The 17,946-nt window shown below is 36.4% G+C and overlaps 1 protein-coding gene across 4 annotated transcripts in view; it reads left to right on the top strand.

The window, feature by feature from the left end:
• The window catches only part of ltbp3 (latent transforming growth factor beta binding protein 3), a 48,454-nt gene that overhangs the window by 15,431 nt on the left and 15,077 nt on the right, over positions 1 to 17,946 (top strand). For 2 of the 4 annotated variants that reach the window (XM_051109176.1, XM_051109173.1), the window contains exons 2-13: positions 5,719 to 5,867; positions 6,075 to 6,192; positions 8,333 to 8,499; positions 8,608 to 8,713; positions 9,593 to 9,679; positions 14,782 to 14,901; positions 14,993 to 15,154; positions 15,749 to 15,862; positions 15,968 to 15,981; positions 16,141 to 16,210; positions 16,369 to 16,455; positions 16,561 to 16,686. In XM_051109176.1, coding sequence (XP_050965133.1) covers positions 5,719 to 5,867; positions 6,075 to 6,192; positions 8,333 to 8,499; positions 8,608 to 8,713; positions 9,593 to 9,679; positions 14,782 to 14,901; positions 14,993 to 15,154; positions 15,749 to 15,862; positions 15,968 to 15,981; positions 16,141 to 16,210; positions 16,369 to 16,455; positions 16,561 to 16,686 — 1,320 coding nt within the window. Of the gene's footprint in view, positions 1 to 5,718; positions 5,868 to 6,074; positions 6,193 to 8,332; positions 8,500 to 8,607; positions 8,714 to 9,592; positions 9,680 to 14,781; positions 14,902 to 14,974; positions 15,155 to 15,748; positions 15,863 to 15,967; positions 15,982 to 16,140; positions 16,211 to 16,368; positions 16,456 to 16,560; positions 16,687 to 17,946 lie in introns of all 4 variants that reach the window. The other 2 variants (XM_051109174.1, XM_051109172.1) reach the window with 1 other exon arrangement.

The following is a 17,946-nucleotide window of genomic DNA, read 5'->3' as shown; positions in this document are numbered from 1 at the left end:
ACACCCACTATAATTCCTTTAATATGTGGACATTAAAATGTGTAAACTCAGAGTAAGGGTTTGAGCTTTTATTTTGAAATTGCTACAAACAGTTAGCATATTGAGAAACACTACTTACATACTGATGTATTCTTCTGTGTTTGCGTAGGTTTATAAATGACTTACCTTAGAAATCTGATGAAATGTTGCACGTTGCGATCCCAGATGAACGTTATAATAAGCCAAAAGTGACAGCGATATGCAGAAATGGAGTTTGAGACACTCCACACATAAAAATGTGTAAATGATAACAGTTCCTATGGAGCAGCATTTACTGTAAATGGAGCCGCTCTGACACGTACATACATAACCTACACAAATGTAAATAACTGAAGCGCATATATTAAACCTGCACCGCATATATTAATTTAATTGAATCGTAGCATAGTGAATTCACAATGGAATTATGCTTTATTATGAATTTTTAAATGGATTTAATAGCATGCAGCCTTGGAAAACGGTCTAATAATACATTTAATAGGCTGCGTCTCATTTGGAACGCCGCATCCTCCGGGATTCTCATCCGTGGAATACGCCACTTCCAGTATTTTGCCGGTTACTTGACACAGGCAAATTGTAGCTGTGTATTTTTTTTAAATCAAGTATACCAATTGAATTGAGAAATCGTGACCCTGCTTTGTGCACAAAAAGTATTCTCGTAGCTTCATAAAATTAAGGTTGAATCTCAAAATGTCACATGGACATTTTAACTGTGTCCTTGCTACTTTTCTTGGCCTTGAACATGGTAGTTGCATTTCTGTCTTCATCAAAAATATCATAATTTGTGTTCCAAAGATGAACAAAGGTCTTACGGGTTTGGAATGACACAAGGGTGAGTAATTAATGACAGAATTTTCATTTTTGGGTGAACTATCCCTTTAACATCCCCAAACTTTTGAATGGTAGTGTATGCGACTTTTATAAATAATTTGCATTGTGCTCAACAGGTGGTCCTCCTCCATCACAGAGTCAAACAGAGATTGCAGTATTATTGCTCAGAATTTGCTCTTAGACTTAGTTATGAATCATCTGATGAGAATTTTTTGGAGTTCTTAATGAAGCTTCAGACTTGGTAGCAGACTTTGGTATCTTGGTAAATCTGAGCATAGTCTGAATTATAATTGAGATGGAGAGGACGAGACGCTTTTTTATTTGATCTAGATGAGAAATTGAACGCAAAATTCTTAGTTTGCGCTCTAATTGTATGGCTGGCTACAAGCAATGACATTAAAAACATCTCATATGTAATTTTGACTTGGCACAAGATGCTTTTTTAAATGAGCTTTTAGCTAGCATTTGACTTGGTTGCTCCTCTCATGTGATTTACACTGAGTAGTTTGACCTACACCCACAATATATTACCTTACACCACCCCAAGAGTTTAAAAATAAAAATATTTTAAGTATTTAACTGGCGAGGAAAGATGTTTTAAGAACACAATCAGTAAAAGGTTATTTACTTTCCGTGTGTGTCTCAGATTAAAGCAGTTCAAGGACCTGAGGTGAACCCAGTGAAACTGATTTATCCACTGCTGTGGCAGGTTTATGGATTCAGCTGCCTGCTTTTTAAACTGAGGTGTGAGAAAGCTGGTATGAAGCTTTCAGCTTCTTACTGTAAATACATAGCGATTTTCAGACAGGCAATGGATTAGATGAGCACAGCAGACACACCCCCGACTAACCCGCAGAAAATCATCACACGGTCTGTCCTATCGCATACACCCCACCCATCAACACACACACATACGCACACATTGGGTCTGTTAAATCCATTAACATGCTCTTTAGCTCAGCTAAGCGTAAGAAAGTATTTGACATTCCTCTGAAATCATAAGCACACAATATATTGTAAGATATCTGGAGCGTTTTGTAGCGTTCTGGCCTTTCTGAGATTAAAGTAAATATTTAATAAGCAAAACAAAGCTAGTCGAAGCAGTCAAACTAAAATTTGGGGTGTAAGAAGGCAAGATATACTACAAAGGCACCACATTCCCTGTGAACTAAATGCTGCTTGGAAAAGTCACATGTATGTGTGTGAGTTAGTGGTGTAGTGAAGTCTAAAGCTGTATTTTTGAAACCTCTGTCTGTCTGGAGTACTGCAATTAACTCAGCAAGCACAGACACACTGAAGCGTTCCCACACACACAGACAGCTTCACACACACACACACACACAGTTATGAATACATATTCACATCATAAGCAAAAGCACAAGCTTCTAAACAGAAAATCACTCACAGCCATATATACACACCCTATACACCCACACAGGCATTAAAGCTTCACGGTACACATGCAGACACTGACAGAATGGCACTTTAAATTCAGTGTGTCTCTGCTGTGATTACTGGATATTTTAGAAAGGTAGGAAGAAAGCAATAAAGTAAGAAAGAAACCTTTTAACCTTTCATTTTCCACTCATGGCTGTTTGTTTTTGCTAAAAACGTGGTTGGTTGTTTGTTTGTGTCTGTCATATATAGTTATCTTCTGGTTTGGTTTTACTTCAAGTGTTTCCCTCTCTCATAAGCACATTCTTATAAAGTCATCCTATTTTTATGTAATGTAAGAATGGTGGTGATGTGGGAGCTTGAATCAGTGTGAGCATGTGTGGGTGGTAGTCATACACATGCAGACAGACTCCGTCCAGCTGTAATTGTTTCCGTGTGTTGTCCTCATCAAGCTACAGGCAAGCCACAGTTTGCTACTGCCAGCCTGATCATATGCCTTTGAGCTCTTCAAAATTTCCTCTGGTTGTCTAGAATCAAGAATCCAGAATTTTTGTGTTGTTTTGCACATCTGCTCTCAAGCTCTTTTCAGTCCACTGACTTTATAGTTGTTGGCTCAATCGTGGCTTGTTTTTCTTGGCGGAAAATAATTTTAAATAGTTTATTTCCATGTTTGTCTATAAATGGTCTTCCTGACAACATTTTCTTTCATATTCTTCATTTAGCAGGGGCTAAATATGAAAATACTTGTTTACATATTAACATATTAAGTCTAAAACTAGAAGCTTGATGTTACAATAAATAGGTTTAAATATAAATTCTTGCTGATTATGGGCTAGAAGTTTAAAGAGCAGGTCATATGTTTTTTTTAGAATTGTCCTAATATTGTGTTGGAGTCTCCTACAACAGGTTTAAATGCATCTTAGATCGGAAAACATTGTAATTTTCTCAGAATTTATATTTATAAAAAAAGTCATTTGTCAGTGATTTCGAAGTGGTTCTGAGCAAACTGTCTGTAAACCCCTCCTTTCCATAAGCCTTACTCTGCTCTGATTGGTCAGCTGGCCAAGCCTGTTGTGATTGGCACAGAGAGGAGTATTTGAGCAAGTTAGCGAGCGCTGCGATCTGTGTTGCCAAGTCTGCTTGTTTTTGATGTCTGCGGGTTGAAGCTACCCCAATAACATCATATTTAGGCCCTGAAATGCAAATTTACCAGGGGAAGCCAGACAAAAAAAAACGTTTTTTGTTTTTTTTTACACGCCGGGACGTGATTTTAATAAGGGGGATGATAAAACGTGATTGGGGTTTTGAGTTGGAACTGGGTGGGTTTTGTTGTTAAAACCTGGCAACCCTGCACCTTTAAATAAAACAATACTATAGTGCTCCAATCCGTTCTTAAAATAATGACACAAAATAACTGCCCACAGCTAAAGTTTAGCTGCTAAACTGCAAACACATAACAAAACAATAATGGTGGATACATTAGACAAGTGTTAACGTGACTAACTAATGAAACAACACAGTTTTCTAAACCAAAATATGTCTAGGTTACATTCTTTATTATCAAACAAAGTAATTAGAACGACAGTCTACATTAATCGACACATTCTTTGAAAATAGTGGGTTCACAGCAAATTATCAGAACTACTTCAGTAAGACAGTAATATTGTGGTTTGCCTGGAAACCTAAATTTGCACTAGGTATGCATCACATATTCACATAAAAAACCTTTTATATATTTATATTTTGATCACTTACTTGAAAATGTACATATGACGCATCGTACTTAGAGGTTATGGTTCGGAGACCCTTGTTAGTCCAAATAAAGAAGAAAAAGCCAAGATTAGAGAAGCAGCCTCCTCTAAAATGACGCACACAAGAAAAAGTTTGAATTGTATTGCTGTGGTATCATGGAAAAAATGAATTTGAACCACTGATTCTTCACATCATCTTTTAGCAATAAAAACAAAAACTTGCTTTCACAGGGCAGAACACAGCATCTTCTCAACATGATGTAAACACACTAACTAGTGGAAGTGTTTGTGGACTGTTCGTATTTCACGGGAAGGTGGGGATTATGCTAATGTGTTGCTGAGTAACGCAGATCGGTAATAAGCAAAAGATTCGAAAATATGGCAACTCGTTAAGGCAGTTCTGAATTGACACTCTCTTTTGAGAGACAGTACTGTATGTATAATGCACTATTTTGATTACAACTTTGTAATCAAACTTTTTCAGCTACATTACAAACTGTAAAAAAAATATATTTTTCAAAAACCCATATGACCTGCTTTTAAAATCCACATGTGTGATTTACAGGATTTTGAATACAGATATTTAATGGACATTTGTTTTTATCATGTATTTTATTTGAGATTAGATTTTGCTCATTTATTTTCTTGGTGTTTAAAAGCATTGCTTTTATTTTGGTAATCAAGGAATCAGTCAATTATTCTGATGATTAATCGAGTAATCGGATAATTATAATACAATTTTTCGAGGTAATAAAAATAGACCTAAGCAAAGAATAGCCTTTAAAATTACTTAAAATACATATATAATAGCAATGAGCAGTGAATGTGCCACTTCAAAAGTTTTGCCGGATACATGACAGGGGCAAACTGCAATCGAGGATATTTTTTATGATCGAGTACTCGAACTGAATCGAAGAACCATGAACGCCCTACTATGTAGTACTACACAGTGCTACATCCTTTTTTTTTTAAGCATATATAGTATGTACGGTCTTACTTTTTTCCGAACTGTACATTTTAAAAACTATAAAATCAATAACTTGGTTACACTCTGCTCTGAATGCTTCTTGTCATTATTGTCTCTTATGTTAAATCGTCCATTTTTATTAAAACATTTTATCTGTCTTTTATTTATCTCCTACCTTTAATGCAGCTGTCACTAAATATACCCTTGAATAATTTATAGAGTAGGTCTTCACAGACAGAACACAATAACAGACTGGATTTTTCCCTCTGAAACCACCATGAGCTGGTATTAAATAGTGATGTTACTTGTGCCAGTGTTCCAGAATAATCTGGTTAAGCCTGGCTTGATATTTCTGCCCACATAAGAGTGCTCTAACCAGACCACAGTCTGACACGCTACAATATGAAGCACATACTCTGAATCCATGCTTAAACCAGGTCTTGTGCTTTTACAACAGAGAAAAATAATGAAATGCAGTCTGCAAAAGCCTCTGCCCTCATAAAAAGTTAGTACGTGCTAACATTTTTTTCAGTTTTTCACTCTTTCACTCTCTTTTAATCTTGTGGATGATGTCATGTATTAACTCTCTGTATGTATGCAAATATGTGTTTGATTTACATTGTATAGTTAATTTATATGTGAACTATACAAGATGCAATAATATCTAAACTATAAGATATATAATAATGATTATATTATTTAAATGTCTAATCTGTAATCTGTCTGTGTTTGCAGTGGTGTGTCCTCTCACCTGTATGAATGGAGGAGTATGCAGTACCCGCACAAACTGTCTCTGTCCACCAGGCTTTACCGGACGCCTCTGCCAATTCCCACTCCGGACTCAAGCTTCTCGTGGCAACAAGCAGCCCGTCTACAGCGTGCAGGTGAGCGTCTCCTTCACGCTGTGTGTTCCACTGACTTATAAGCAACTGCACCCTTGGAAAAATTCAAAAGTTAATTTTTTTTCCAGTTGTCATCTTGATTCTGAAAAGATAAACTGATGGTGCAAAACTAGTCGTGAAAGAAATAATATACAGAATGTGTCATTTGTTTAGATGAATAATTCACTGAGAATAAATGAATCTTTCTAGGTGATGCCTAGTGAGTCCCAGGGTCTGTCAGAGTCAGGTGGCACAGGTGGACGGCAGCAGATGACACAGACACGCTCTGTGATTACTCTGCAAGGCACTGGACATCACTCTTCTGAAGGTAATTGGCGCACAGGACATTTTCACTTTTAATGTGACTGAAATGTGGTCTCATTCACATGTGTACAAAAGTAAAGCCGAAGTGAGAATCTTTCCATGCAGAAATCAAGAGATCAAAAGATTGACTAAAGCTCATTCTAAACCATTCTGTGTGGGATGATGGGCTAAGGAGTGGAAACTTGATCATATGTCATGCATTTGTAAATGCTGAAATTAATATTAAAGTTCACTTCAAGAACAAAAATGTACAGATAATGTACTCACCCCCTTGTCATCCAAGATGTTCATATCTTTCTTTCTTCAGTCGTAAAGAAATGATGTTTTTTGAGGAAAACATTTCAGGATTCTCTTCATATAGTGGACTTCTATAGTGCCCATTAGTTTGAGCTTCCAAAATGCAGTTTAAATGCAGCTTTAAAAGCTCTAAATGATCCCAGCCGAGAAATAAGGGTCTTTTGAAACAATCGGTTATTATTATTATTTTTTTAAATTTACAGTTTATATACTTTTTATTCCCAAATGCTCATCTTGTCTAGCTCTGTGTGAACTATTTGTATTCCGGTTCATTACAGTTAGGGTATGTTGAAAAACTCCCATCTCATTTTCTCCTTCAACTTCAAAATCGCCCTGCAGAAGTACCAACCCAGTTTTTACAAAGTGAACATGCAAAGATCAAACGCCCTTTACAAAAAAAAGTAAAACAGTGATGTAGGACGATTTTGATGTTGAGTTTAAATAAAGTTGAAGTTGATTTTGAAGCATTCCTAGTTCATGTTAACTAATGTTAACTAATGAGCCTTACTGTAAAGTGTTTCCAGTGTGGTTTTTATAGTGTTGTTATTGTATGCCAAAAAACAAACAAACTATAAAACAGTAATTTTTGTTCATTAAAGTAAGGCTGAAAGAAAATAAAATGTATAAATATTTGAATAAAAACTAATAAAAATGACAAAAGACAAAAATTTACTGAAACTTAAAAACTTAAATTAAATTGAAAATTGGAAATATAAAAGATACTATAATATTAAACAAATAAATAAAATGGTTATTTTAATAAAACTAAAATAACCAGATTTTTTTGTTGAATTTGTGATATCAAATCGTATATATGTTTATGCTTAAAGGAGAAGTCCACTTCCAAAACGAAGATCCACATGTAATGTACTCACACCCTTGTCATCCAAGATGTTCATGTCTTTCTTTCTTCAGTCGTAAAGAAATTATGTTTTTTGAGGAAAACATTTCAGCATTTTTCTCCATATAATGGACTGATATGGTGCCCTGACTTTGTACTTCCAAAATACAATTTAAATGTGGCTTCAAATGATCCCAGATGCGGTTGTAAACGATCCCAGCTGAGGAAGAAGGGTCTTATCTAGCGTAATGATCGGTTATTTTCATTAAAAAATACAATTTAAATACTTTTAAATCTCAAATGCTCGTCTTGCCTTTCTTTCCCTGAACTCTGTGTATTCTGACTCAAGACAGTTAGGGTATGTCAAAAAACTCCAATCGTATTTTCTCCCTCAACTTCAAAAATCATTTCAAAATCATCCTACATCGCTGCAGAAGTACCGACCCAGTGTTTGCAAAGTGAACATGCAAAGATCAAACGCCCTTTACAAAAAAAGGTAAAACAGTGATGATTTTGAAGTTGAGGGAGAACATGAGATGGGAGTTTTTCGACATACCCTAACTGTCATGAACCGTAAAAAAAGAGTCTAGGCAGAGTGAGACAAAACAAGCCTTTGGCATTAAAAAATATAAACTGTATTATTTTTATAAAAATAACAGATCGTTTCACTAGATAAGACCCTTCTTTCTCGGCTTGGATCGTTTACAACCGCATTTGGGATCGTTTAAAACTGCATTTTGGAAGTTCAAAACCAAGGCATAATATTGGTCTATTATATGGGGAAAAACGCTGAAATGTTTTCCTCAAAAAACATAATTTCTTTCTGACTGAAGAAAGAAAGACATCAACATCTTGGATGACAAGGGTGTGAGTACATTATATGTAAATCTTTGTTTTGGAAGTGGACTTCTCCTTTAATGCTTTTCTACTCTTCATTATTATTAAAAAGTTATTTAAAAATAACTGTATTTCCTTCTTTTTGGTCTCTGTTTATTTACCTCTCCAGTGCAGGTCAATGTCCGTGTTGTTCACACACCAGACACTTCAGTTGTCATTCAACCTGTCGACCAATCAGAGAACAAGCCTTACAGTACCAAGACTGTGACCCGCCTCCCTCCACAGACACATAAACCTAAGGGGCGGTGCTTCCAGGAAACCACACCCAAACAGGCTGTGAGTGACAGAAGCAGATGAGACGATACAGAAAATCTGATTTGCCTCTGAATTTCTTTTTTAATATATATTTAACAACACTCTAATTCTTACTCTCTCTTTTTGTAGTGTAGTAGTAACCCTCTCCCTGGTCTGACCAATCAGGAAGACTGCTGTGGCAGTGTGGGTAATTCTTGGGGCCAAAATAAATGTTACAAATGCCCATTACTACCTTGTAAGTTCAAACGATTTCTGTTATATAATTTAACTTTTCTTATGGAGTTGCATTTCATTGTTTGTGTCTGAAATCAAAGTGTGTGTCAGGCCAAAAACAACCCATTCTCATTACTAATTCTTTAAAAATGACAGTTCATCTCACAGTCCCACTGCTCGGGTCTGTTTTTCCTTATAAACTCACCCTGGCGTAGCTTGACAGGTGGGAATGTGTCATTGCAGAGTTGGAGTTACTGTAAGGCTCAATATGTGCTGGAAGAAAAATGCTTTTTTCCACTCCTATTTTCTCTCTGTAACCCATTTGATGTCTCAGAGCTCAGTCAAACGGTAATCCTGGCCTGGTGAACGCTTGTGTGCGAGCGGATATGTGTTAGTGTTTGCGTACGAGTGTGTGTGAATGTCTGTGAGTGTCTTCGTGCCTCAGCAACATCACCATATTTTCCAATGACACACCCTTTGCAGTAAAAGGAGACAAAAGTGAAGGCTGGAAAAAAGGATGAAAAAATGTTGGCTTTGGCAAAAGCCTTTCTGGAAAGCCACTCTGTCTCTGTTCTCACATGTTCTTATACAGAAGAGAAAATATCAGCTTGCGAGAAATGTTCCCACTGCGGCTCTTTTCTCTCTTTCTCACACACAGAAGTGAAGCACATCACACACAGCACCCCGTGCTACCAGTTTCTCTTCGACTTAAATCCCCTCACGGACACTTCTTTCATCAATTTTCTCAACGTTCCACCAATTTTTTTTTTTTAACATTCCTTTCATTGGTTTGATGTTTCATAGTTTCATGTTCTGGCTTAGTCAAACAACCAAAGTATCTAGTACAGATGCTTTCGTAATAGAAATGATTAATAAATTATCTGAATTTCTTTCATTTCAGATGCTGGGAAACACCAGACTATAGTAGAGGACTTTGGCTCCACGTGCCCTCAGGGATACAAGAGACTCAACAGCACTCACTGCCAAGGTAATGTGTGTGTACATGCTAGATTGTGTGTGTTGTATAGGTTTTACAAATTGTAGGTATGTTGGTTGTCATAATATTCACACACATCCATAAGCATTAAATTAACATAAACAAGACGGCTGCCAAAATATTTTAGGGGAAATATCACAGCCAGCCCCAGGCAGAAAAATAGTTTATACGCCTATTTGCTACATAGCCAGACCAGTGGTTTTTAATTTGTATATTAAACTGGTTCAAAGGAGTAGTTCACTTCCAGAGCAAAAATTTAGTACAGATTATGTATTCACCCCTTTGTCATCCAAGATGTTCATATCTTTCTTTCTTCAGTCGTAAAGAAATCATTTTTTTGAGGCAAACATTTCAGAAATTTTTTGTAAAAAAAAAAAAAGAAAAGAAAAGAAAATTTATATACAGGGCTTGAAATTAACTTTTTTACTTGGTAGCACTGGTGCTCCCAACTTCAAAAAATTTAGGAGCACCACAACTGCTAACTGAATGGAATGGAATAATTAATAATTATTTATTGCCTTAAGAAAGGGACAAGAAAGAATGAAAATATGACATGAACAAGATGTTTATTTTCTTTATTACAGGTCAAACTCTCTATAGCCATTTAAATTAGAGGCAACCACTGCATTTTTAAATTTAATCCACACAAAGATGTTGCATGCATGAGCTGTTTCTGATTTAAATTAGATTATAATTTCAATATCTGAAGCAAAAACAGAATGGTCTGACAGATATAGCTTTGTGAAATTATGCTACATAAAACACCTGGGCCAAACCACACATGAAAGATAACTTACTCCAGTAATCAGGCGCAGTTTGACGGGCTTTTTATTTATTTATATATTTTTTGAGTGCGCACGCTTCAAATGTAAGCGTATGTAAGAACAGCACGGGAATTAAATGTTTAAGCGGCAAGGTTTAAAGCGCATGCAAATAATGTACTTGTGTGATTGCAAATAAGTGCAGTGTTTAGTGAATGGAATTCTGCTGCTGAGTAAACATTTGGTGTGAATGTATGTCACGTGAGACAGAGGCGCGATAGGCTTACTTTATTTCTTCAGTAACAGCAGATCGTAGGGATATTTTAATCGTCAAGAATCAAAAATGTTCATATCGCATACCCCTAATTGCAATGCAGTGCAAATCCGGAACAGAAAGAAAACGCTTGGAGCAAAAACCGGCCAGTTCCGAGTTCCAATGGAGCGCAATGTGAGTGATTGATGACTAATATCTAAAATCTGCATTAAAGCTAAATATGTATAGATAAAGTTTAATTGGTTATGTAAGGATATGTTGGATAGAACGGCTCACTGCATCAGCTCACAGCAGTCATATACTGTGCAGTACTTAGCAAAGGTTTTGTAAAGAAATGAAAACAAGTCGCACCAAATTACAGTTACTTACACAAATGCTCCCAAATACATTTTGAGGTCACGTAGATTAAATTCTGAGAGCATATGTGACCAAAACGGTTGCAATTTCGAGCACTGATATACTTTTGAACCTCAAACGTTTGTCTTGTCTAGCTTTGCCATGCACATGCGTACTCTGTGTAATTCGGGTCAAGACAGTTAGGGTATGACGAAAAACTCCCTTCTCATTTTCTCCTCCAACTTTAAAATCATCCTACATCGCTGCAGAAGTACCAACCCAGTGTTTACAAAGTAAACATGCAAAGAAGATCAAACGCCCTTTACAAAAAAAAAAACAGCGATTTGGGGGCGATTTTGAAGTTGGAGGAGAAAATGAGATGGGAGTTTTTTGACATACCCTAACTGTATTGACCCGGATTACACGGAGTACGCATGTGCATCACAGAGCTAGAAAAGCCGAGCATTTGAGGTTAAAAAGTATATATATTTTTTTTCTTCAGAAAATGACCGATCGTTTCACTAGATGAGACCCTTATTAGAGCCCTTTGAAGCTGCATTTAAACTTCATTTTGGACGTTCAATCTCGCAGGCACCATAAAAGTCCACTATATAGAGAGAAATGCTGAAATGTTTTCCACAAAAAACATAATTTCTTTACGACTGAGGAAAGAAAGACATGAACATCTTAGATGACAACGGGGTGAGTACATTGTCTGTCAATTTTTGTTCTGGAAGTGGACTATTAAAAGTCAATATTGTGAATATTGTAAATTAAGTGAATATTTAAAAAACAGTAACACTTTACAGTAAGGTGTCATTTGTTAACATTAGTTAATGTATTAACTAACATGAATGAACAATACATTTATTACACTATTTATTAATCTTTGTTAGTGTTAGTTAATAAAAATGCAGTCCTTCATTGTTTGTTCATGTTAGTTCACAGTGTATTAACTAATGTTAACAAACACAACTTAATATTAATTTTTATTAATTTTAATAATGCATTAGTAAATGCTGAAATTAACATTAACTAAGATTAATAAATGCTGTAGAAGTATTGTTCATTCTCAGTTCATGTTAACTAAAGTAGTTGACTAATGTTAACTAATGAACCTTATTGTGAAGTGTTACCAAAAAACATATTGACAGAAAATAATTCTCCATATCCATAATAAAAATCTCTGAAACATCTGATGATTTAATATGACAATATTTTTGAGGATGAAACTGATGTGTAGTAAGTGGAGTTTGTGGTAATTACCATTTGGGCTATTTAGAAACCTCAATTCAGAGGCATACTAGATTAAACTTTGAAGCTGCTCAGCCACATGATCTAATTATTATCTTAGTATTATTATAAAAATATATGGTATTTATAACAGATGTATTTAAAGCTACATCAACTCCCTCTATGGTCCTCTATGGCAGAGATGTTGTGACAGAATTTTCTTACCACCTACAGAAATCTGCAGTTAGTCCTGTACAAGACTTGAAGTTGCTATGTTAAAAAGGATTTCATCTTATCACACAAGTAATAGTAGAGCAGTCCTGTTATCCATTCCGAACACAGAAGTCAAGGACTTTCTGCCAGTTAGGAGACAGTTTGGATTACTGTGGTATATAGACCTGCATAGTTTCAAATTTAGAATAATAGCAAAAGGAACATAAAAATATCAGATAATTCAGTGATAAGCTCCATTTATGATCCCATTGAGGGAGATGCTTGGTTGGGATGAGGGGAGTGAATAAATTGTAGACTAGCAAAATGACTAACAACGTCTGTCAGGTTTTAGTGCAAGCAGATGCTTCAGATCTTTGATATACTGTAGGTGCCCTCTTCAATGAAAACTTTTCTCAGATTTATGAGAAATCAGAAGAAATGAAATGTGAACAATGCGATGGGAGCAAATTGCACAAGGACAAAAAATTAAGACGACAGCAGTTAAATTGCATTATTTCTGCAGATGATGATCTTCGCGATGAACAAACTGGAAATACTGTATGAGAATAGATATTATTCAACTTCAGTGTAATCCAGATAAACAGAGAACTACACAGTTTAGCTGCCAGAATTAATGCATGAGAACACTATGTTTAAAGTTGAGGTTCAAGGAAAATCAAAATATTTTTTGAGATTATTGAGAACATTAAACTCTGAGGTGGCTGAGATGTGTAGCACTAATCAGTACGTGAAGAAAAGATCTTTGCTGTAGCCTTTCCAGATTGAGTGTTTTTCAAGGCTAAGCTATTATCGCTGGAATTCCATTAGAAATAAGTCAGATTTCTCTCATAATGTTTTGACATTGAGCCTAAATCATCTACTTGATGTAGAAACCTGCTTTCATGTTTTCATAGAAAAGTTAGAGTACAGCACTGTTAAAACTGCAGGTATCAATGTACAATAAAATACTAACTTCTGCTTCTCAATTGGAAGAAGTTAGAAAAAATGGAAAGGAAACAATTTCTGGCATCACCATTTTCATTGTTAGTAATCCAGCTTCAGAAATTCTTGATGGGAAACCCATCAGGACCATTTCTGACTGCAATAGAATTACTTAACAGCCTTAACAATGACAGCTGGAAAATCAGTTACAAAACTGTATCTTTAACAAGAAAAAGAGACTTGAGAGCTTTGTCTTTGACATGAAATGTCTCTGTTGGTTTACCTTGATTTAAAGGGGTCATGGACTGCCATTTTTTTATTACTTTGTACTGTTCTCTAAAGTCTACTTATAATGTGATCAAGATTTCTACATAACAAACATAATTTAGCAGTAATAGATTATTTTCTGTCCTTTGTTTCCTCCTCATCAGAATGCTCTGTTTGAAAAAGCGTGGCAGATTGTAGACTCAGAAGTAAACGCCCACTGCTATGATTGGCTAACAGTTGTGTATGTTTGACAGCCTACATTCTTCATAGATGATGCATAAATAACATTACTGTCAGATCCAATATAGTCTGCACAGCATTGTCTTTTAGTTTCAATCTTTCTGAAAATCCTGCGTCGAATTGTGCTTTATCCGTAAACTAATCTGCGGTAAAATTACGTAAACAAAAGACCAAGTTCTTACTGACGCAGTCTGGATTTTAATTTAAAATAAAGTTCATCCGCTCTTTCCTAATGTTAGGATTAGAAGGAAGGCAACGCAAAAACTGTTTTTCCACAACTCGGCACTGCACAGCATCTTGTTGTCTCTGGAGCCATTTCTATCGTTTGCTTTCTGCTGAGACGTGCGTTTGCCTTTCTCATTATTTACACAACATGCATGAATTGGTGGGTGGGGCTAAACAGGCAGTGATGTAGAAGCAGGCATTGATCTTCTGCTGAGGCAGTGTTTAGCCACACTGTTATGTAATAAAATAGCACATTCCACAACCTGTCATTTTGGCACACTGGCTTCAATATAAGCTGTTTTTAGACTAACCAGAAAGTTTTGAGTTCTGAAACTTACAGGATGCTTTTATAGGGAATTTTGATTTCTCAGTTCATGACACCTTAAACAGAATTTGAATTCTTTGATAGATAGTTAGTGAATCCTACCCATGAACATAATTTAAACACTCACCCTGATCCTAAGCTGATTTCCTTTTGTCCTCAGCCATTTTACTCATGACTTGTACAGGACCAAAATGAACATTTTTTATACATTTTTATGAAGTTATCACAAATACTAATGATTTTTTTTGTTTTGCGTTTTCCCCTTTCTCTGTCTTAGACATAAATGAATGTATGATGCAGGGGCTGTGTCAGAATGGAGAATGTTTAAACACACAGGGAAGTTTCCGCTGCACCTGCAAACCTGGTTATGTACTGACAGAAAGGACACGCTGTGTTGGTAAGACATCAATACGTGTGCAAACTCGCATACATGACACATTGAACAGCGTGGCCAACAAACCATCATAAAGATCTTTTTACTCTCTTAGCATCGACAGCGACCGTTGAGCAGGGGCTCTGTTATCGAATGGTTACGGAAGCAGGGAAATGTGAGCTTGCTCTTCCAACACGCCTTTCCCAGGAGATATGCTGCTGCACTGTGGGTAAAGCATGGGGAAGCAACTGCGAGAGGTGCCCACAGGACGGGACAGGTGAGTGTGCCTTTTGAGTGGGGATGTGCACCATTCAGAACTGACTGGAGAATGCCTAATTCAGTTCCTGAATTTGAACTGAATTTGAAGGCAGCAAACAGGAGACAGAATTGCGCTTCAAATTTCAATGTATAGAAGTAGAATTACAATGATTTGAAATTAGATTAAATTCTAAAAAAATTGTACTTTTGAACCAGAAATATATTTTTAAAAAGCCTTGATTGGGAGTTTTAGAAAATGTTTCAAACTTTGTTGTTAAAATAATTAGGAGATGTTTGAAATAGACATTTTGTATGTAGTTTATATGTTTTATTATAGTTCACAAATTAACATTTGTGAACCAGAGTTCAAGAACACTTAATTTCCCAAATTTCATTACCTATGTTGAATTTAGTAGGATTTCAATCCTGTGAATTCCTCATCTTGTCATTCTGATTCAGAATTGAAATGGAGTCAATTCTTCAATTCTGAATTTTGCCTGACCCTCTTGTGAACATGTTTGTGTATCTTTAAAGAAGGTTTTGACTCTTTGACTAATTAATCTTTGGTCTTTCTCTCTCTAATGCTTCATTCTCTCTCACTCTGTCTCTCTAGCTTCCTTTAATAAGATCTGTCCAGCGGGCAAGGGGATGTCTTTCCTGACCTATCATGGCACTCTGTCCATTCAGCCCTTCCTGACCAGTATTGAACACATTAATCCTGACACTGGTACAGACATTTGAATCAGTTCTGAGATTAAGGTTGTTTGACGCTGATTGCTGTATGTTTTTGTATTGACTGATTATTCATTGTATCTTTGTGTTTGTGTTTCAGAGGTCAAGCCTCCGGTAAGATTCTGATTTTATGCCTAAACTACCATTCGAGGGAAGAACAGAAGTCAAAAGTCATCTTTGACAGAAATCTCAAAGTCACAGTTTTAATCAGTTTCATTAAGGGACATTAGCTGTAGACAGTTCATTTAACTGATTTTGCTCTCATGTCAACAGGAAGTCCCAATTCAGACAACCACACCCATGCAGCTCTCACCAATCAGCACACACGGGCCTCGCCACCCAGGTACACTTTAGAAAGTGTAGGGCTGTGTTTCTCCATAGCTCAAATTGAAGTGCAAATATCAACGCAAAATTTTGTCAATAACATTAATTATCTGCTTTTTTTTTTTTTAAATGTCTTTTTCTCTACCTTTATCTCTATTTTTGCTTGCATCTCTTCAGTCATTGTGGCCAGGCCAACAACTCCTCCCATAGTCCATGTGCCTCCAGAGAGTGATTCACATGAAGTGGCCCAGACGCAGGTCTCACGTGAGTTCTGTGACAGTTAGCTCTGCTGTATTGCATAGTTCTATTTGGTAATTTAATAAGAAAAGTGTTTTTTCACAATTACGGATGTGTGTTTTGGGGTCTCAGCAATGGATGACTGCAAGCTGAACAGGAATATATGTGGCCATGGAGAGTGTGTGAACACGCAGAATGGTTTCATGTGCCACTGTTTTCCAGGATATCGACCACACGCACAGAGAAAGAGTTGTGTGGGTGAGTACATGAGTACATGCATGTAAATATGCACACACACATACTGTACAAACAATAAAATCACAGATGAATGCACTCTGGGAATAAAATCTGCAATGGTAGTGTATAGAAATCTCATACACTGTTGTCTAAAAGTTTTGGGTTGGTAAAGTTTTTGATTGTTTTTGAAAGAAGCCTCTTATGCTCAGCAAAGTTTGCATTTATTTGATACAGTAAAAACAGTAATATTGTTAAATATTATTACAGTTTAAAATACGGAAACTGTTTTCTACTTGAATGGATTTTAAAATTTTATTCCTGTGATGGCACAGCTGAATTTTCAGCAGCCTTTGCTTCAGTCTTAAAGGGATCATCGGATGCCCATTTTGATATGTTGAGCTCTGCTCGCCCCGCCCCTCTCTTCTCGCTGTGGAGAGACAGAGTTTACTTTAGCCGCATTTAGCCGTGTTTAGCCGCTACATTTGTTAACTAGCACATTATTAGGAAAGGCGATCACAAAGATTCATAAAAAAAACCCTTATACTCACTTCTGCTGTAAGTGAAGCTGGATCACGAATGATTCACGCGAACATAGACGGATATATGTAGATCGGGAGGCGCATTCCATTCACAAACAAACGTAATCTACTGCATCTTCAACGGCTCAGATGTCGGGAGTAAATGACGACCACTATGTTCAATATTACATCCAGCAATACAACATCTTAATCACTCAATCATAGATATTCTTGTCTAACTTACATCCCTGCTCTGGCATCAAAACAAAGAGGTCGGACTGTTACAGCTGATCTGAGGTAAACGCTCATGTCAATCAACTATCATGGGAGCGGCCTCTGTCTGTGTGACGCCACAACGACAGGCATCTGAGAATGGCTCGATTAGAAAAAGGGGATATTATTTTTACGGATTAATTAAAAATCACTGCATTAATTTTTATCATTATAGGGTAGATTTGTACATACACTGCCAACACACAATGTTCAAACAACATGAAAAAGTGAACTTAGCATCCAATGACCCCTTTAAAGGCATAGTTCACCAAAAAATGAAAATTACCCCAAGATTTACTCACCCTTAAGCCGTCCTCTAGGAGTATATGACTTTCTTCTTTCAGACAAATCCAGAGTTATATTAAAAATGTCCTGGCTCTTTCCAAGTACAATAAAGTGCATCCATCCATCATAAAAAGTACTCCACATGGCTCCGCTGGGTTAGTAAAGGCCTTCTGAAGTGAATTTATGCATTTGTGTAGGAAAAATT

This window comes from Labeo rohita, chromosome 5, assembly GCF_022985175.1.
Source record: "Labeo rohita strain BAU-BD-2019 chromosome 5, IGBB_LRoh.1.0, whole genome shotgun sequence".
Lineage (NCBI taxonomy): Eukaryota > Metazoa > Chordata > Actinopteri > Cypriniformes > Cyprinidae > Labeo > Labeo rohita.
Note: the sequence above shows the minus strand (reverse complement) of the source record. Positions and strands in the feature narration are given on the sequence as shown.